Raw genomic sequence first — 20,907 nt, forward strand, 5'->3', positions numbered from 1 at the left:
CCCCTCGCAGCCAGCGAGGCGCCGCCTTCCTGCCTCCGCGGCTCCTCCTCCGGCCGGGCAATATGGTGGCGGAGGCGGCGCGGGGGGAGCCGTGAGCCGGTGCCCGCTGCCCTCGCTGCTCGCGCGTCCCCGCTCGGGGGCGGCCGCCGCTGCCTCCCTGCCCGCCTCGCGGTCTGCCCAGCCCAGCCCGGCGCGGCGCGGCGCGGCGCGCAATGCGGGCGGCGGCGCCGCTGCCCGGTTCCCGCTGAAGCGCGGCCGCTGCCCATGTGGTTGTCCCGGTAAGGCCGGGAGCGAGCGGGACGATGCTGCTGTCGCTGGTGCTGCACACCTACTCCATGCGCTACTTCCTGCCCGCCGCCGTCATGATGGGCGCTGCGCCCACCTACGTGCTGGCCTGGGGCGCTTGGCGCCTGCTCTCCGCCCTGCTGCCCGCCCGCCTCTACCGCGAGGTGGACGATCGCCTCTACACCATCTACCAGAGCATGGTGCTCTTCTTCTTCGAGAACTACACGGGCGTGCAGGTGAGCCGCGGGCGGGGGGCTCCGCCTGCCGCGCGCGCCGCGGGGAGCCGTTGGGACCGGCCGTTGGTGATGTCAGCGGCGGGCCGGCCTCGCCTGGCCGCGGAGCGGAGCGGGCAGCGCCGCCGGGTCTTGCCGGCGGGCGCCATCGGCGGGGCTCCCGCTCCTCTGCGCGGGGCCGGCGGGCGCCAGGCCAAATAGGCGGGGCGAAAGCGCCCGCCGGTGTCGGCAGGTGCAGGCTTCGGCCTTTCCCGCGTCAGCGCTGTAGGCTGCGAGGGCAAGGGCTCCGCGCCCGCCGAGCATCGCCACGAGGCTGCCGCTCGCTGAGCGCCCTGCGTTGCTCCTCTAACGACGCTTTTCGCCCACAGCGTGCTGGTGTTCTGTTCCTTTCGCAGGTTGGCGAGCAGAAGTGATGCGACATCAGTCGTGCTCTGTCAGCACCCGAATGGCAGCCGCCTTTGCGCACGTGAACTGTGTGGCTGGTTTGGTGCAGCCCTAGTATTAAACTGATAGTAGATAGGAACATTGTAATTAACTAACATTGTACTTAATATATCTACAAGTTTTTTAGTAAATAGATTACTTATCCCCTAAACTACTGCGATTTCTCAGTCTTCCTGCAGTTTATCCACAGTCAGTCTGGGGCCCTTAAATTTTGGGTCAGGCAGGGACTGTGATTGTTCAGCATCTGAGATGCTGACGTCCCGACTTCAAGTTGAGATGTCGGAGTTGGAGGCCTCTCATGTGAGCAGAGGAGTATTTAGGTTCAGATAATAACACTTAATTTAACAATCGGCGTATGAAACATTAAATGTTTGAAGGGGTTACATATCCGTTTGCAATTGGAAAGCTAAACATAGAGACTTTTAATTCCGCATTTAAAAAATTAAATAAATGACAGGTGCCTACGGTGCCTCAGCCTGACTTAAAGTTACTGAGTATGTAGAAGCGTAACTGAAGTTAGTGTCAGCTGTAGGCCCACAGGAGTGAAGAATAACAAGTACTTACGTGTTGACTGGCAAGCCGTAGAGCCGGTACAAACAGGCCCTTCTTCATATTTATGGCTAAAGCATCGAGCCACCGTGTCATGAAGCATTTTTTACAAAACTGGGCAAGATCTCCCCTAACTTCAGCTCTTGAGCTGCAGTAGTAAGCCTAGCCTAATAGTAACTTTCATGGAAACCCTCCAAAGCGAACTAAAGGAAGAGAGTGGAATTGCACCGTTTGACATGAGAATAGAAAGGAGGCAAGAAGGAAGAGATCTTTTAGTGGTGCTTAGCTCTTTGCTTGATTCAACTAGTAGCTCCTGTAACTTCACCCTTGCATCTTGTCTAACTTAGTTAACTTCTTTGGCGATTTCCATATCTGTTTTTAAAAAACAAAAATTTGCAGGTTAAGTACTTACTGTTGTTAGCTGCCTTCCTCCTTATGTAGCATGTTTAATGCAAGTATCTTGATGTGTGGTAACACATCAGTAATTAGCTGCTAAAAGTAACTGTGTAATAGCTTAACTCAACCCATTCTAAGAATGAGAACTAAAACTCACGACAGAAATCACAGCAGAAAAAACATTTAGATTTCCTATGAATTGTGTGCACAGAGTAGGTACCACTTTGAACTTTTGATAAGCACTTTTATCAAAAAAAGTCTATCGTGTAAAGATATAGAAAGGAGAAGGACCAGACAACCGTTGTCTGTCTGCCTTTTATTGCACCGATAAAACTTCATATCGGAAAAAAGATAGTACAGGTGATCAGTTAGAACAATATCAAGATAGAGATACTTTGTCAGAGTGCGGCAACAGATGATCTTAGGGGAAGGGGGGGATAATGTAGGCAAAACCAAAATAAAGGATGATAGAAACAAAGAAGAGAGCTGAGAAACCAATGTGGTACGTGTCACAGGGTAAGCAAAATAGTAACTTGGACTGAAAGTTAAACAAAAACACGGAAAATATGATGCGTATGTAGAGAGGTAAGATTACATCTTAATCCTTAAGATTTGTGTGTCATTTAACTGGAAGATATCCCCCATTTACCTGAGGAGGAGAAATGAGATGGCCTCTGGGGCCTACTCTTGCAAACACTGAACTCATTTAACTTGAAACTCATTGTGGAAAGTGAAGCATGTGCCTGAGTGTTTGGAGTTTGGGATGGTAACCTGAGAGCTGTGATGAATTGACTGCTTCAAGGCGTGTCATTGCCTTAATGGAACAGGTGACTGGACGCAGAAGTATATCATCACTAAACTCAATCCAAAAACCAGTGTAGCTTGTGTGACCTCATGAAATCAGCTATAGGGCCTTACCAAGAGTAAGGCATCCTATTAGTCACAGAAGGGAGGAATTTAACATTTTTTTCAGGCCTGATAATGGATTCATTTAATCAATTGAATTCATTGGGGTTTTTTGTTGTTTATGTGTTCTTGTTTTTTGTAACAAGATAAATGTGAGGCCAACGACCTCATCCATCAGAATACTGGAACGCAATGCATAGTCTCGTTGAAGTCATTAGGATTACCCAGATGCTTAAGTGATTTACTGAATCAAAGCCTTAAGTGACTTTTTTTTAGCACTGCCACTGTCCTGCCCTATATAAAAATGCCCTTAAGACTGTGTCCAGTTCAGTAGGCTTTGGCTAATTACGCCTACATTATTTATGGATTTTCAGTATAACAACACTGTGAATATTTGATATCTCTAATCTTAAAATCGTAGTCTTATTGACATTGCCAGTAATGTCAGTGGATTGTTAATTGACTGAAAGTTAGTTTGGGTCCTCAACATAGATAATATTTTGATTGAATGAAATAGTAGTGTGTGTTTTTGGGGTTTTTTGCACAGAAAATCTTTCTATGTATCAACAGCTGTTAGTCCATAAAGTATCTGATATCTGTCTCTCCCTCACAAACATATGCACAAATATACTCTTTTGTTTGTTATCCTCTAACTTGGATGTTTTAGCCAAGTTTATTAAAACAAAAACTCTACTTTATGCAATGTAGGCATTTCATCTTTGTAAGAAATGGCTTACAGCTGTGAAATGCAGTGAAATAAGGTAATAGGTGCCTGGCAGAATCTTGAGAGACTAATAGTTCCTGTTCTCTTAAATATTTAAGTTGAGAGCTAAAATAATTAGACTTACAATTGCTGTGAATGATTACTGAGTATTTATATTGTAGGGAATGGCTCATGGAATAACTGTAGAAGTTTTACTTTCTCGCACAAGAGATGCTTTCCCTTTTTAAATTTTGGGTCAGTCCAGTGAATATTTCTGCCAAAAAGACTTATTTTGCAAAGCCTAGATAGAATTTGAGATGGGAACTGTTTAGGTTTCCCAATATTAGAGTTCTGTTAATGAATTACTGAAATAGTCCTGTCATTGGTCATCGTTTATAAGTTGGCTGTAGAAGACTGAAGATGCTGTATTTAGAGTATAAAAAAGACAACTCAGAACATATCAACTATGTAAATTTTGCAGTGTACAATTGCTGTTTAACAGCTATCCATGAATTTTGTTATTAACAAGGAGCTATACATATATAAAATTAACCTATACGTGGCATTTTGACAGTGTTCTCTAGCAATCTCCAGGATTATAAATTCATAGTAAAGAAAATCTGTAGAGGTAGTCAGTTGAAAAATGGAACGGAGAATGGTCCTATTTCTTTCCCACTGCTGTTGATGCAAGTGTGAATGTGGTGGTTCCCATCTGTCCTGCTATAAGCTTCAGAAGTGCTACAACGCTCTTTTCTAGATAGAATACATGCAAGAGGCTTGAACTCTATGTAAAGTGAGTTGAAAGCCTTAGAGAGCAAAGGATGTTAATTTAATCAGTGATGAGCCAAAGCAGTCATTGACACAAACAGGTGCAGTTCAAGTGCACTGGAGGACTTGCATTTGCTTGTGCTAAATGTGGTTTTGGCCCCAAGCTGATCTGAATCATCAAATAGCATGTGAACTGTGTGGTTGTCTTGCTGCTTTTGTCCTTACTGTATTAGGGAGTTCTGGCTCTTACATTTTATACTGCCCAGCACAAACAATAAATAGTTGCATCTTAAGATAGAACTAAAAAAAAAAAAAAAAGTGAAAACCAAAATGAGTGCAAATATGTATGTGATTAGGACATTTGAAGGGCTGAAAGGGCTAGTAATTCAATATAATGAATCGTGTCATCTCTCTATGACCCTCGGAGTCTTATCCCAGTTGCTGTCACAGTGATGAAATTAATGCCTATTGTGTTTGTGCACGTTTCAGATCAGATGAGGACTAAATGTTCTTCTTTTTGTGTGTGTGTGTCTGTGTGTGTCTGTGTTGTAACTGTGCTTGATGTTTTGCATTGAGTGGCAGTGAAGGAATATTGAAGAAATCGTGACTTGGACTGCTTCCTAAAGGATCATTTTCCATCTGAAAGATTTTGACAATTGAATAAAATCCATGTCAGAGTTAATGTGCATGGGTTCTGTTCAGTACTCGTGTCAGCTCTTTCTTTACCCTCACCTCCTTTTGAATAGGAATTATCGGAAGTGGTGCTTTTGTTAAAGGCATTATGGCATTCTAATTTTCATGATCATTACAGGACTTTAGAAGGGTATTCTAATTTTCATGGTCATTACAGGGCCGTGAGAATCAGATGCTACCTCAGTGTTGGTTAGCGGAGCTGTGGTATTTCTAATAACTATTTTAAGAATTACGTGAGATGAGATAACTGTTAAACAATACAGTGTGCTCTCTAGGTTGGTTTTCAAGCTTGGACGGCTATGTTTCAGCAAGGTTGATAATTACCTATGATTATCACAAATTAAAACTTTACTGAGAAACTGTGCTGCTGAACTTTTAACTATACCTCCTTGCAGAGTGGCATCCAGGCTGTGTTTAATGTCATGGCTTCCTAGATCTGTGAGGAGAGTTAAGTGGTTGAGGATTGGGATAGATACCTAGTGTCACCGCCATTGGCCTATTCACATTCAAAGTGAGAGTTCCAGTTCTGTCCCATATTCATTCTCAGGACAGCAGCCTAGCCAGACCAGGTTATTTTTACTGCAAACACTCTCTTATTTTCCTTTTGAAGCTGTTCCAGCAAGCAACAGGTAATTCAGGAGGGCCCTCAGGTGGGTATGGGAAGTGAAATAGGCATCACAGGTCTCGTGGCAAAGCTACAGTGTATTTGCTTCCGGGAGGTGCTTCTGGTCATTGGTAGTAAGATGGATTCTCATTTCTTAAGAACCAAGTTCTTCCCTCTCCAAAGCGGGGGAAGGCTGTACTTGCATTGCTGCATGATAATCCAGCTTCATCAAAGCAGGATGAAGATTCGTTTTCTAACTGCTTTCTGTCCTTAGATGTGAGTGACACCCCTCCTCCCCCCAAGGTCAGGACCCATTTCATGGACAAGTGCCATAACCGGCAATTTAAAAGGAGGCAGCACTCTTCAGCCTTCTCCAGTTGTGTTTGGGAAGAAAGTACCAATAGTTATGTCTTGTCGGAAGGCTGGTTCTCTGTTAAACGTGCGCTTGTGTTCTCTGAGCTCTCCTCCCAGACTGGGCATGTGATCGGGCAGATCAAGAGTGGAACAGCACTGGGTTGGTAGAGGAACCAAACTAGAGGGCAAAGAGCTGAAGACAAGACAAACCTCCAAGGTTAGGTGGAAGCTGAGCAGCGTTGAAGGGCTTGCATTTTGGTAGTTCAAGTCCTTCACTGGGTATAGCTTGTAGCACGTTTGGTAAACTATATTATTGGGTAGCAGCAACTCTTGCTAGTGCTTACTAATATTCCCATTCTGTGAAGCTATGTTAAGACTGAAGATAACAGGAGAACGTAGTGAAGTTAATCATTATTTTTGTGTGGTAAACTTTTGAAAGGAGCTCTGCTTTTTATAATAAAATTTTCCCACTGCAGTGCTAGCTGAATGAGGACAGTTTACCCTAGCTTGTCTCGCTAGAAATTTCAGGGAGCCGCTGCCTCCGGGAGAGTGTCTTTCACAGTATACGACAAAGTCCTATGTTTAATTGTAGCAGAAATTAAATGATACCTGCTAAGCCTAAGGGATGCTGCTTTCAAATTGAGATGGATGCCTGATTTTAGACTCTTCTGCTCAACTGTGAGGAGAGGTAGCACAAATAGATACATTGGGTATGTGAGCATTGTGCTCTTTGCTGGTTATTTAATCAAATATGTGTGCATATGTCTTGCCTAATTCTTGTTCTGACTGCCTTTGGCTGCCATCCTGAAGGTGCAAATGAGGTCCTGTCTGATTCCCGTTCTTTTGGATATCAGCTGGAAATTTGGTATGTTGTAGTTTCTGACGCTAAGGCAACCTGGAAATAATTTAGTGTGGTGAGATTCCATATTTGCTGCTGGTCCTGATTACCTCCCCTCCACCCCAGTATATGAAGTGTCTCATAAATTAAGATTGAGATCTGTTAGTATTTTTAGAAATCAAGTATCAGTTGCTACTGATTACTGTTTGGATTAATAGATTAGAAGCTTTGTGCAGACATTTGTCTGTCAGATATATATATATATTTTTTTTAATTGGCAAGTCACAACCGAATCTGAGTTTTCTTTTAGCCTTATCTAATACTGTCTGCAATTTAATACTGATATATGTAGCTATTTTTTAAATGTAAGCGTATCTACAGCAATCCTAAAAGGTCAAGTATGTGTCAGGTAGGAAAAGCTAAAGATTCAAAGGATTGGTTTGAAAGCGTTTTTTAAATCTCCTTCCAAGTATTTCGCCAGCAAGTTTCACAAGCTTGCAGTGTGATTTTAAAATTTCTGTTTAAATATATTTTAATATCTTAAGTATTATAGTATACTCAGTTCTTAATGTAAGTTGTCTTAATTTCACATAGTTTGCTAAATTTGGAAATGCAAATATTATTTATCCTATTTTTAAAAATTGTATATATATTTTTTTTTACATTGCATGTAGTAGGAGGTTACTATACTTCCCTATTTTTGCATCTGGCTGTATTTTGGTAGATGCTAGGCCATGGAGTTCTCCAGAGCTTTGCCCTGACCTTTCCTCCCTATTACATAATACAGCTATAGCCTTTAGGTTAAGGTAATGGTTAATTGAGAAGTTTTTTCCTCTTGGTGTTATATCATCAGACTCTGTTCTTGCTAAAAGAGAAATCGAATCATGGTTAAACACTTGATGCCAGTTATTTCAAATGGTTTACTTAAGGTTTACAAAGTATCATTTGTTTTTCTCAGTTTCTTAGTTGTGTTAGATAAAGTAGGCGCAGATGTCAAGGATTTTGACATTTCAATTGTGAAGAAGCATAACTTTTCAGGAGAAAAACTTATTCTTCTTTAATCATTTTTGTGTCAACTTGGATTTATGCTGTGACGCTGTTTGGGATAAAACAGGGAAATTACTTTCTCTTCTTCATTTCACTTTTGTCACATTATATTTGTCATCTTCCTTGTTGTAGCTCACTCCTCAGTGTAGAAATAAGAAATTAGACAGATCACGCTAGTGTGATTTTTTTTTTTAAATTTAAAACTAGCTACTCGTGCTTTGGTGGAATCTCTGCATTGGAGCACATATCCAAACGCTAAGAAAAATAATTATTTTGGAAGACATTTAAGTGTATTGAGTTATTTGCTTTAAATGTTTCCTCTTGAACTTACGGAATGATGTGAAAATTTACCCTGTTGAATTTTCTAAAGCTGCTTAGGAGCATGAGGGCACGCATGTTTTTGTTATGTAAGCAAACATAGCGCAGACTTCCAAGCAAGCCGCGGATGAACAGGCTTATTCGCGTCGTGTGCAAACGTACCGAGTGGTTCTAAAAGTAGTTACTTTTTGAGGCTGATTCAAGTTTACTGTGTTCGGGTCTGGAGCCAGAATAGTTGCAACTAGCTCAGCTATCTCCCTGGATATTCTCTTCTGTGTAAAGGTGTCCTTGCTTCCTCTTGAAAGTCCATAGTGCTCAAATTCTGAATAGTTGTTGAAAGAGATGTGTAGAGGCACTTTGGAAAATCTTATTCCATAATCACAAGTAGAGAACAAGGAGGATTCTTAATCTTTCTCTTTCCCATGCATGGTGACTCATTGATAACTTTGCACCAGTTCACTCTGTACTCGATAAAAACACGCAGGAGTGTTGCAGATGATAAACTTAGTCAACTCCTCCTTGAAGTCCTTGGCATTTGGAAGCAAAGTTCCTATTACAAAGAAGTCTAGCTAGAGGAACACTGCAAATAACATCATTACGAGGAGGTCTCCTGCTTCTGAGGCACATAAAGAATAAGATTTTCAGAACGTGCTTGATGGACCGAGGCACCATAGTTCATTTTTGGGACATTACGTACCTTCCACTAAGAAAAAGTAACAAAGTAAGCAAAAGCTGCATTGAGTATGGGTCGTTTTTCTTTCTCTTTGAAGGAAATTACAAAAAAATCTGTGGAAAAATAATCTTCAGAAGTGCCAAAGGTTTATAAGGGAGACTGTATTGCTCTCCTATGAGAAGAGGTGGAATACTTATACTCTTGTGCTGGAAGGCATATTCAGGTTTTGCACCTGAATGCCGCATCTTCAGCAAAACCCTTTTGCTGAAATCTCTGCTTATAAATAGAACTCCTTTCACATATGCTGTATGTATTTCAAATATGTACAATACTTGCTAAAAAAATGTAATTACTGGCAATTTATGGTAAAAGTTATTTAGATGCTCTGACTTTGACTTTCCCAAATGGACGCTGACTGCAATTGCGTATTGCTGTGTCGTCTGTGTGATAGCATTGCTTTGTGATGAAAAGCCAATCATTTGCAGAAAGATCCAATAAAGGATTTAGGCACTGAAAATACAGAATTTATTCAGAATTTACCCAACAAAGTCTGAAGTTATGATCATGAAAATTCATGCTTTCTTTCTGTCACCAATCCTGAAACAGTCAAGTTACACTTTTTTAAGGTCTCCCAAATAGCTTTAAACACACCAAATTACTTCATTCTTGCCTCACCTCCTTAGCTACGTGCGCAAACTGTATGTAACTCTAATCAGAATCTAGAAGGAAAGCTCCTGAATCCGCTAAGTACTGTCCACAAATATTTAATGTATGCTGGTAAGACTAGGAACCTCAAAAACCAACTTTGAGTATTATTCTTCTACTAAAAAAAAATAATGATACCTCTCTTTAACTTACTGAGTTAGAGCATGAACTCTACTTGTGGGATACGTCTCTTCAGCTCTCCCTACGTGCACATAACTGCCACCCACTTTGAAAAAGATGATTTAGGCATGTATTCTTAGAAAAGAGAATCCCATATCCATAGAAGTACCCTCTAACCTCTGAGAGCAGTGTGTTACAGCAGGGTAGGTTTTAAGATTTGCATATGCTTGTAGTGCTTTTTGTGGGCTAGCCGCTGGCAACTTTGTTCAAAGCTGGCAGGCAGCAGTCCAGGTCCCCTTGTCCCATTTTGCAGCGCTGAGCTCTCCCTGTGCATTTGCGTGGGAAGTCATGGTTCTGGATTACATTCACTGGCTAACCACAGGAGTGTTTGCTGTTGAGTCTAGTCTAGGGGGCATTAAATAATTTTAAGTAAGTGTAAACTAACTGAAATTGCCTCGACTGAAATGTTATTGTGGCAGTTTACCTTCTCTGACATTAGTCTTTTGCTCAGGTTAGCTATCACAGATGTTAGGAACATTTCCCAAAACTTCTTTACTCTAGCATGTGCACCTCTCCAAACACTAATCACCACCTGAATTGTCTCCTGAATGAGAAGCTGCAAAAATATACAATCTGTGGATAATGTTAGGCTTATGTGAATACATTTGTTTATAATATTCCATTCAAAATCACCATTTAAAGCTTTGAGGAGGCCAATAAGAGAAGTTGGGTAATGCTGCAGTTGGATTAAGTCCTTAACATCTCAGTCCTGTGTGTACCATCTGTGAAAGTTCCAGACAGGTACGAATTGAAAACAAATATAGTCCAGTTAAATGATACTGCTTATCCAGCAGCAAGTGTCTCCTTCCTTTTACAGGATTGTGGACTTCTTGTGTGTTTTAAAATTACTCTTATCTTATTGAGAGTATTCAGAATAACAAAATCCAGGGATTGTTTGTATTGTTTAGCCTGCCGCTTATAACTAAATGTTATAAGCGAATACTTTTTAGCTAACTTTTGTCTGTGTTGAACTTAACCTTAAACAACGCTTAGCTTTTCTTCTAAAGTAAGTGTGGTAACTGTTACTGCTGTTACTTGATTTCCTTCAGTAAACTGATGGCAGTGAAACTATCAATATTTTTCTTCAGATAGGTTGCCAGCAATGGAAATTATTTCTTTCATTTTCATAAAAATGCCATAACTCTTAAAAATTAGGCAGTTAATTTCCTCTAGCCTAGATATCTGAAAGTCTTTATGCTCAAAAAAAAATGTAGTCTAAGAAGTATGCACAGAATAAAAGACTCTAAAGCTGTTTTTTTACTGATATTTACAGATACTATTTTATTATAAATATTGATGTGTTTTTTCTTTAGCTCCCCATTTCTTTTAAAATTTTGTTGATGCTGATTCTTCCAAGAGGAACTTTCCCTTGAATGTATTTTAGGCAATGGAAATGGATTGAGGAACTGCAGAGTCTTTATACTCAGCGTCAGAACTATACTTTTATACATGTAGCTAGTGCCATTGAATGAAGCATAAGCGCTCACGTTTGTAAGTGTCAGACATCATACTTGACATCAGATGATGTGATTTAGTCATACCAAATCCATATAAGTTCTAATACAGTCCCTTTACAAAGAGGAAATAGAATGGCAGTAACTTCTTATTCTGCTGTATATTTTTGAAGTTATCTGCTTTCCAGTTCAAGCAGATGAAGGATTTTTGAGCAATAATTTGAATTGCATATGGGAATCTCCTCAGTGTTCCCCAGAGCTCAGTCTCTTGGCAGTGGTTTTCTTCCCGGAACCCCAGTAAAATACATAGCTGCAGAATATTTGAGTGAAGTACCTTCTTCAATAAAATGGATTTGGATTGTAATTTGATGGTTTGGTATTGAGACTGAGCAGCAAACTCTAAATTTGTGTAATTATGTATTGAGCAGATGGTCTTTTTATTAACTATGTAAGTTATGAGATGTAGCAATACTACTACCTATTTAACCATTATGTTAAAAACTGTATGTGATATAAAGGTACTTATAGGAAAAATTATATTTAAAGGCAAACTTTTATTTGCTGATTTAGAGAAAAAACAGCTGAACTAAAATGTGAAAGTTCTTTCTCCTTCTCTCCCTTTCAGCCTTTCATCCTGATGCATTACCTTGAGTTTATGTATTGCTTATCAAAAAATTGTAAGGACAGTAAGTTGATATCAAAGACTGTAATGCTCCTATTCAGTGGTTCGGGGGACATTTGTGTTCTTATACTCTAGGCAAATGAGGCCTCTGTCTGTTAAATCAGAATAAGAGTGTTTCCCTATCTCAGTTCTGTGAAGAAGAATAAACACTGTGAAGTGCTTATAGTAGGGCACCGGAAGACCCGAGAGAAATTTGTCGGCATTGGAGTGTAAGGCTCCCAGTTGTGTCCGTTCTTGAGCCAGCTGCTTGTTGGACAGGGTAAACAGGTTCTGTGCTGTGAGATACTTTCTTTATAAGCTCAAAGGACTGGTTGTGTCATCAGGTAGGTTTTTAGAAGAAGAGAGAATTTAAATAACTTCCTGTAAGACATCAGCAGTGTTACATTTTAAATACCGTTGCAACAGATCCTTTGCCAGAGCCGCAGTGCTGCAGAACTCAGCTTACATAGGTTTATGTATTGACTTCAGAAGTTGTATTTCGTAGTCGCTTTTGAAGGTTTGTTGATGCAAGCTCCGTCCTTTTACCACAAAATTATTTCCAGACTTTTTAACAAAAAGATAAGAAATGTATCTTTGGGTAGCGCTTACTTTAATAAGTACTCACATTGCAGTAGTGTCTAGATAACAAAGAAGCTCTTATCCCAAAGAGCATACAAATCCAAGGTATAAAAGTAATCTTGAAGAAACGGCAAAACAGAGGACTGGGTGTTCTGAGGAGAGCACAGCTCAAAATATGAAGTTTGTAAGGTTGTTTTCAACTGAAGCGTTGGTGTCTTGAATGTTCTATTTCTTTTCCTCCAGGAGAGGGAAGGAAAGTTCTCCTGCTGTTACTGTACTTCTGCTCTTATCCTCCTTTCAAGTTGTTGTTGCCTGTGTGCTTGAGGCTGGCATTTTTCCTCATCAGAGTGCTCCACCTTCTTCTCTGCAAAAGGCCCCAGTGCACATCAGTTCTGTTGTTGAAGTAATAGCAAAGGAGGAGCATGATTCTGCAATTTGCTTCTGGTTTCTTTGAATAGGGAGAGGGGGAGGGATGAGAAGTCTGACAAACCAAGACTGTGTGCGCTAATGGGTGCGTGGTAGGGCATAAAATGAGATGGCCTAAGTTTTTACCACCCATAACCAGCTGTGCTGCTGAAGCAGAGAGATACCTGCTCTGCTTGCAAGTCAGCTCCAGAACTTCGCCGATTATCAACTTGATGTTTTACTGTAATCTCTTTGCCAGAACCCTGATGTGCTCACCAGCTGACCTGCTTGCAGGTCTTCCAGTAATGTGATTTTTTTTTTTTTTGTTACCTCTTAGTTATTTTGTCTGAGCCCTATTTACAAAGCCAATGTTGCTAGGATATAATTAAATAATCTCCTTCATTTTCTTTAGTGTGCACAGACTTCCTAAAGAAGAAATCAGGGGTATCCATCTTGTTTCTGTCAAGTCGTATGCAGATTTTCAGTTATTCAGGTGTTTGAGTTATTCAGGTGTGGCTGTCGTGCAATACTGTTTTGCGTAGCTTTGCAACCTACCATGTTAGCACAACTGTTGTTGAATAAATTGAACCTATTGCTGTGGAAGAAGTAGAGTCTGCTATGGATGCTGAAGCTGGTATCACTAGATAACCCTGGAGGTAATTTGCATACCAAGTTCAGCCTATTGGATTAATAAATGCCTCCTTTGGGAGAACTGTTATCTCCTGCCTGTGAATCAGAGCTGCCTCTGTCCTTGGCACTCCAGGGGCAAGTCCTTGGCATGTCTTGTGCTCGCTAAGCATGCGAGCAGCCTGGTATTTGGCGTACAAAGAAGCTGTGTACCAACCTTTCCACAGGTTCACTGTTTCTGCTCTAATCTGTTCGCATCCAATTTCCTCTGAGGCCTGACTGAATCGAGTTTGACATCAGTGCTATGTAAATAGATGTCAAAGGCCCATATCAACGGTAACTGTATTACCTGTTATTGAGAACTGGACTGTGAAACAACCAAAACATAGCTAAAATTACAAATCTTTGTTCTTCACCCAAGTTGTGTTTGCAGTGTATTTTCCCCCAGTATTCTGTGTAAGGCTTCTGTTTTGGCTTGCTGTTTTGTTTTTCCTTTTAACTTGTTTTCTTTTCTTAATTTCATGGTGGGTAGGTTTTTTATTTTAATGAAGCAGCACCCGTTCTAATGAATAGATTCCCATTGCTTCATAGTGACAGGTAGTGCATTAATCTCCCCAGTCTTTCAAACTAACACTTCGGTAGAATGTATGCATGCTGTGGTACTTGGAGAGCTATGCATAAAATATTTGAAACCCTATGATGTTAGCTTCTCTCCTGAAATTGAAAATTGCATCCCAACGAAATCTTGCAGCACTTGCATGCTGCTGGCTGACTAGTGCCCTGTAAGTGGAAAGAGCATTCCCTCTGGTTCTTTCCAGACCGCTAGAAGTGCACTGTTGTCCTTCTGATGAAGAATAAGGGTCTCCTAACTACTGTCACCTCTCCAGGTTGCTTCAGAAGGGGCAATCTGACACCATGGACACTGTTTCTTCTGTACTGTCCTTGGTAAGTCACTCAGGCACTTGCCTTCACCATGGTCCTTAGATCTTTTCAATACCAGCAGACTGAAAAGGAGTCAGTTGCTGTTACACAATCTGTAGTGGCTGGGAATTCTGTGGCAACAGCTACAAGCAGCAGTAACAAATCCAAGTTTTCTGGATGCCTTGAAAAACAGTATTGTATCACTTCCATCTGCAGCTATTAACATTAGATGTTCTGGTTCACCTAAAAGCTTTGAATTGCCACAGACTGAAGGCATCCCCTGAAGGGACTCCCTCTGCTTATCCACAGGCTGAAGAATTCTTCAAAAATTGTGTATTTACATTTATCCTTGCCACAAGTATTCCTAGTATACTATAGCTAAACACCGCTTTTGATGAGTGGGAAATCACACATTTGTTTTAGTGTCTGCAGTTGCTTGATGTCAGTATGTTTGAAGAGCAATTCTTAACATGTTGCTTTTTCTGACAGTGTGGGTTAGATGAGTGGACAGTGAGGTGGATTGAGAACTGGCTGGATGGCCGAGCTCAGAAGGTTGTGGTCAATGACGCAGAGTCTAGTTGGAAGTCTGTAGCTAGCGGTGTCCCTTGGGTCAGTCCTGGGTCCAGTCTTGTTCAACATATTCATCAGTGACCTGGAGGAAGGGACAGAGTGCACCCTGAGCAAGTTTGCTGAGGATACTAAACTGGGGGGGAGTGGCTGACACACCAGAAGGCTGTGCTGCCATTCCGAGGGACCTGGAGAGGCTGGAGAGGTGGGCGGAGAGGAACCTCCTGGAGTTCCACAAAGGCAAGTGCAGGGTCCTGCACCTGGGGAGGAATAACCCCAGGCACCAAGATAGGCTGGGGGCTGACCTGCTGGAAAGCAGCTCTGCAGAGAAGGACGTGGGAGTGCTGGTGGACACCAAGTTAAGCCTGAGGCAGCCATGTGCCCTTGTGGCCAAGAAGGCCCATGGTCTCCTGGGGTGCATTAGGCAGAGTGTTGCCAGCAGGTGGAGGGAGGTGATCCTGCCCCTCTGCTCATCCCTGGCGAGGCCATATCTGGAGTACTGTGTCCGGTTGTGGGCTCCCCAGGACAAGAGAGACATGGCACTCCTGGGGAGAGTGACTCCAGCGGAGGGCTCCAAAGATGATGAGGGGCCTGGAGTGTCTCTCCTGTGAAGAAAGGCTGAGAGAGCTGGGCCTGTTGAGCCTGGAGAAGAGAAGGCATGAGAGGGGATCTGATCAATGTGTACAAGTATGGGAAGGGAGGGTGTCAAGAGGGTGGGGCCAGACACTTCTCCGTGGTGCCCAGCAACAGGACAAGAGGCAACGGGCATAAACTGAAGCACAGGCAGTTCCGTCTGAACCTGAGGAAAAACTTCTTCACTGTGAGGGTGACAGAGCATTGGAACAGGTTGCCCGCAGAGGTAGTGGAGTCTCCTTCCCTGGAGGTTTTCAAAACCCGTCTGGATGTGATCCTGGAAAATGTGGTCTAGAGGACCCTGCTTGAGCAGGGGGGGTTTGGTCTAGATGATCTCCAGAGGTCCCTTCCGACCTTGGCCATTCTGTGATTAAAGGCAAAAGAACAGCTGTATAAAGTCTTTTGTTGAAATTACTGAAATAGCCAATGCTGAAATGAATGATGCTGCAGTTAAAGCTGTTGCATCCTCTGAGCCGTTTTGTACTCAAAATGATGCTAAAGGATTAATATCTTTCTGGTTGATGAATGAACAAAATATATTTTTCAGGTTTTCTCACTTCCTTCCCTTTGAAATAAAATATCCTTTTTGTCTTTAATGAGAACTAATTTGAAATAGATCTTCCTGATTTTGTGTAACAGTGCGGTTGCATGTTTTTTATCATGAGTAAAAAATTCTGGTGCACTACTTGTAGAGATATTTTTCTCCAACTCTTACAGTAGCCTTTACATATTGTGCACAGAATTCTGCTTCTGATAACACTGAGAAGGTGCTTTTCTGGGATTAAAAAATGAGCTAGATGCAATCTTAATGAAATAAAGGGTAGGAAAGATTTACTGTTATGTTTGGTAGATAATCATATATGCTTTTTTAAAGGAATCATCCAGTAAATTTCGTTTTAGTAATGCAGTAGTCACAAGTGAATGCTTTGAATTGTAGATATGATTATACCAATGTCTTTAATTTTATATTAAAGAAAGTAGGAATTAGAAATTAAAATGATTAATTACATATTTCAAATCCTGTTTTTCTTGTGTGGGCTCTTACAATGTCAAGTGCAGGTTTGTTTTCCTCGTTCTTTTCTTCTTACCTTTTATGAATGCATAGATAGCAATCAATACCTTCTGTACAGTTTTAGTGATCTGTTGTATTGGGCATTTACCCTTTCACTGAAATAGCCTTGGCCAGAAACTGGATGGTGGAGTCACTTACTTGAGGTTAAAGAAAACAACATTTACCCACCTAGAGAGTAGCACTGCTAGAAAATTATGCTCTTGAAAAATTAAGCTTTAACTCCGTAAGTGAGTTTAGGAAGATAATTTTTTACTTCTGTGGGATTTCTGTAACTAAACTGCAAAATCAGATCTTTTGACTGCTACTTTGCATTTAGCATGTGGTATCTGGAGTATCAGCAGTAAGGGTATTAATTCTCTTTGAACTTCAATGAGAAAAGTACTTATACCTTTTCAAAATCTTGTTAGAATTTCTTCAAAACTGTTTAGAATGTACTTGTCAGCTATCTTGTTACAAATAATTTTTAGTTAAAACTTGCTGTGCATGCTCTTATTGGGAAAAAAAAAATCAAATAAGTAACCTTCTCTTTAGTGTATATTGGATGATCTCCCCTTCACATATTTACTGGATATCTCAATTTGTGCATACCTGGTTTCTTGCCTTGAAAACAAAATTTGTTCAACGGTGCAGCTGTATTTGCTAAGAGGGAACAGCATGAGTGTAAAACATGTAGCTTTTCTGTGAGGTGTTTGCACGACATAACAGTGCAAAAAGTTATCCAGATATTTCCAAACAGGAGCTCCTAGGGACGTTCAGTAGGGATCAGTATGAAACTTGGCACAGTAAGCAATTGTAATCAAGATCTGAAAATTAATTATAAAAATTTTCCTTATTAAAATGTCCAGATGATTCAGACTGGGGAATGTGATAATAGTAAGTGAGTAAACCTTCCAAATAGCTTTGTTGTTGTTGTTTTGGTGAATTGAGTCATTTCAAAGAAGAAGGTGCATTTAACGCAGCTAACTTCTAGAAACAATGAATACAGCCTGTTAGTATTTGGGGAGTAGAGAGAATGCTGCCTAGAAAGTACTGATTGGGAAAACTAAGCTGAAATAGCTAAAGGAAGTATTTAACATTTAGTTTTTATAGGTAATTAAGATGCTGCATGGATTTTTCAGTTCACAGCTGCAATGATTTAATTCAGTTTCTCATTTTACCTTTGAAATAAAACGTAATTGAATTAATCTACTTTTAAAGTTAATTTGGATTACTATGTCTGAATAATTGTGCTCTCAGAAGGTTATTTCACTAGTAGACAGTTACCTCAGGAGAGGGAAAAATTGCAAGGTTTTAAAGGGTGCTCTAGTGTGATGGAGAAAGGCATAGCAAAAGCTGCTGTCTGGAAGCTGAAGACCAATTTAATGAACCTCCCAAAACTTGTGCCTTTCTGTTCTTGACAGTTAAAATTATGGCAAATGCTTGAGATTCTGTTCTTGATCTAACCCAGGAAAACTTAGTTTTAGATTTAACTAAGCTAATGAATGTCTGGCTGAAGCATATCTTGCACGTTAGATGTATAAAGTTAAATGATGTTTTTATGCAGGTCTCATGGTCCCTTTTAATTACATTAATGCAGGGTTCTTGTTGATGCAGATCTGCTTCCATGGATGCAGTTATAGGGCTGAGATAGAAGAAGAGAATGGCTTTCTTATGCCCTAATTAATTAATGTTTACTGCCTTGATGATAAGTAGATTGTATGTATGATGGCTGCTGATATGGTGATAGAGTATATTTCTGTTAATGGTGCTAATTTGCTGGCAGCTTTCCTGACAAATAGCTGTTTACCTTATTGGGTCTCATTACTGAATAATGCAATGAATGTAAATAATAAAGTAATACTACATTTCTTTTTTAGGTAATAATCTATGGGGATTTGCCAAAAAATAAAGAAAATGTAATATATTTATCAAATCATCAGTGTACAGGTTTGTATTGTTTTTTGCTTATACGTTTATAGATTAAAAAACAGCTTTGACTATGGATGTTTCAGCCTGCTCTAAAGTTATGAGCTAAGAGGGGAAATAGCTACTACCTTTTAGATTCATCTCTGTAGTATCTATTTAATAGGAGTTTGGTTTTGGCTTGGTTCCCCCTCCCCCCCCACGTTTGTAGTGAAATGCATGTGAAATGACAAAACACTTGACATCTCAACTCTTTCTCTTTATGATCAAAGCTAAAAATGCATAAAAATCTTTCTATTGTTAGTAGAAATGTAGCGCCTACAGTTGAAGTAGTAAGATGTGGTCAAGATCATTGTAATATTTTATAATCACTTATTTTTCAAATGTGGTATTGTCTGTTTAAGACTTGTAATTGGTCAGTGGGTACAAAGAGACGAAAACATGATACATACGAGAATCCATTCATAAAGATGTGGACCTGTTTCTGTAGTGTATCTTACCCTGAACTTTCAGGATTGCAGGCAAACTTGGCTCCTTCTGTACCAAAAGCAGGCGCTAAAGATCCTCTGGATTTACTGATGACTTACCTATCTTTCCCTTCTCAGTATTTTGCTAGTTCAGAAAAACTTTTGCAATTACTTCCCCTTCTTAAATATCTGCTGTTCCTTAAATTTCTGCGCTTTTGCGGAAAGCCGACACCACTGAGAATCAGACCTCTGACTGGGTTGAATTCAATGTAGCAATATTTCCTGAGATTTTTGAAGGAGTAGAGGAAGAGGGATTAGCTACCTTATGTAGTAATCTCAAATCTAAAAACTTAATGTAGAATATTAAGTAATATTTTTCTCTGCACGTTCTTGACTAAGTGCTTAAAAAAAAATTGATTGTAAATTATGGCTAAGGACTTGTACACTGAGAGTATACCAATGGACCTATTGCTACAGGAGACAGTGGTGTCTCACTGTGTTAAATTTTAACTGTGCTGTGTTGTTTTTTGGAAGGTGGACTGGTGATGCAACATGTTGATCCAAAAGAGTAGGCAAGAAGCTCAGAGCGTGAATATGAACTCTCTGCCTTTATTTGAGCCAGAAGCTAGATAGATGAGAGAAAGGAAAAGCTATCCGGAACAAAGTTCCTGTGCTACGCTCATGAAGTTAGTTGACGTTACCTATAGTTAACATTGGTGGTGACTCTTAAACCAGGCGGTGTCTCCGAAGTGTCCCCATTAGGCCTAGGTAGTCTGTTACTGTTCAGGAAGACTACGCAAATGCAGGAGCAAGGTCTATTTAGTAGGTGTAATTTTCATTTGTAGGATTTCAAAGGCACCTCTCGCTCTCCATTAACTCCACAGGGAACACGGCAGTTTACCTTAAGGGTGTTTCACCAGATGCCTGAAATTAGTTACGAGTTAGACTGCAGATAGGTCTGTCCAAACTGAAGCAAAGTAGTGGCAGTCTCTGTGGACCAGTTGGTTATGTATCCAAACGAAACTTGTAATACATCAAGTAAACTGGAAACCAGGCTCTGTGGTATTTAACTTGTTAAAATAAAGTTATCCCCACGAGCTGTCGTTCCACATTTTGAGTTATTTGAGGAAGCACTGATAGGAAAATAGATAATGAGGTACGATTTTAGCAAAATGTAGAACTTCAGTGATGCATAGCTGAGTGTTAAGGATGTCTGTTTCAAACATACCTCTTGCAAAATGTCAGTAATAAAAGAAAGTAAAAGTGAAACAGTATTTAAAGCTGCATTGAAATGCTTTGGCTTTCAGAATTTACTGTATCTAATGGACATGAGAGCTATACACAGAGATATTTAAATTTAACATGCTTGTCTAAAGAGTAGCAATGTTGGAATTAAAATAACTTATTTTAAAAGTTGTTCTACGATAGAACGTTGTAGTCCTCCAAATTTTTCATAGGAAAGCTAGTATTGCAGCATTTAAAATTGTGACTAAATAGGAGTTAGTTGTATAAAGAAATTGGCAAAGTACTAATCAACTTGATTCAGCAAAGTTCTTTCCCTTTGTTTTTTCCTTTTGCTCTTACGCGTTCCTGACAATCTGCTTGTCAGTTTACTGTGTCTCTTTCCAGCCTTGCCCTAATGAGCTTTCCATCAGATTTTTTCATTCAGAGGCCGTTAGTGGTATTTGTATGTACAAAATGGGATTTTTATTTTATCTGTGGCAGTTGAAAACTGATTTAACTAAACGTTTTGGGCTTTTGTCTTTGCAGTTGATTGGATTATTGCAGACATGTTGGCAATTAGGCAGAATGCTCTTGGTCATGTCCGGTACGTTTTGAAAGACGGGCTAAAATGGCTTCCGTTGTATGGGTGGTATTTTTCACAGGTAAGTCTGTTTGGTTTTTCCCTACTGTTTGTGTGTC

At 40.4% G+C, this 20,907-nt stretch overlaps 1 protein-coding gene across 2 annotated transcripts in view; it reads left to right on the forward strand.

Annotated features, from left to right (window-relative positions):
* Positions 1-23: 23 nt before the first annotated feature.
* The window catches only part of AGPAT5 (1-acylglycerol-3-phosphate O-acyltransferase 5), a 63,706-nt gene continuing 42,822 nt past the window's right edge, over positions 24-20,907 (forward strand). The window contains exons 1-3 of one of the 2 annotated variants that reach the window (XM_068937346.1): positions 24-521; positions 18,472-18,541; positions 20,755-20,870. In XM_068937346.1, the coding sequence (XP_068793447.1) occupies positions 303-521; positions 18,472-18,541; positions 20,755-20,870 (405 nt within the window). In that variant the 5' untranslated portion in view covers positions 24-302. The remainder of the gene's footprint in view (positions 522-18,471; positions 18,542-20,754; positions 20,871-20,907) is intronic. The other variant, XM_068937347.1, reaches the window with a different exon arrangement.

The sequence above is a fragment of the Struthio camelus genome, chromosome 3 (assembly GCF_040807025.1).
Source record: "Struthio camelus isolate bStrCam1 chromosome 3, bStrCam1.hap1, whole genome shotgun sequence".
NCBI classification, from domain to species: domain Eukaryota; kingdom Metazoa; phylum Chordata; class Aves; order Struthioniformes; family Struthionidae; genus Struthio; species Struthio camelus.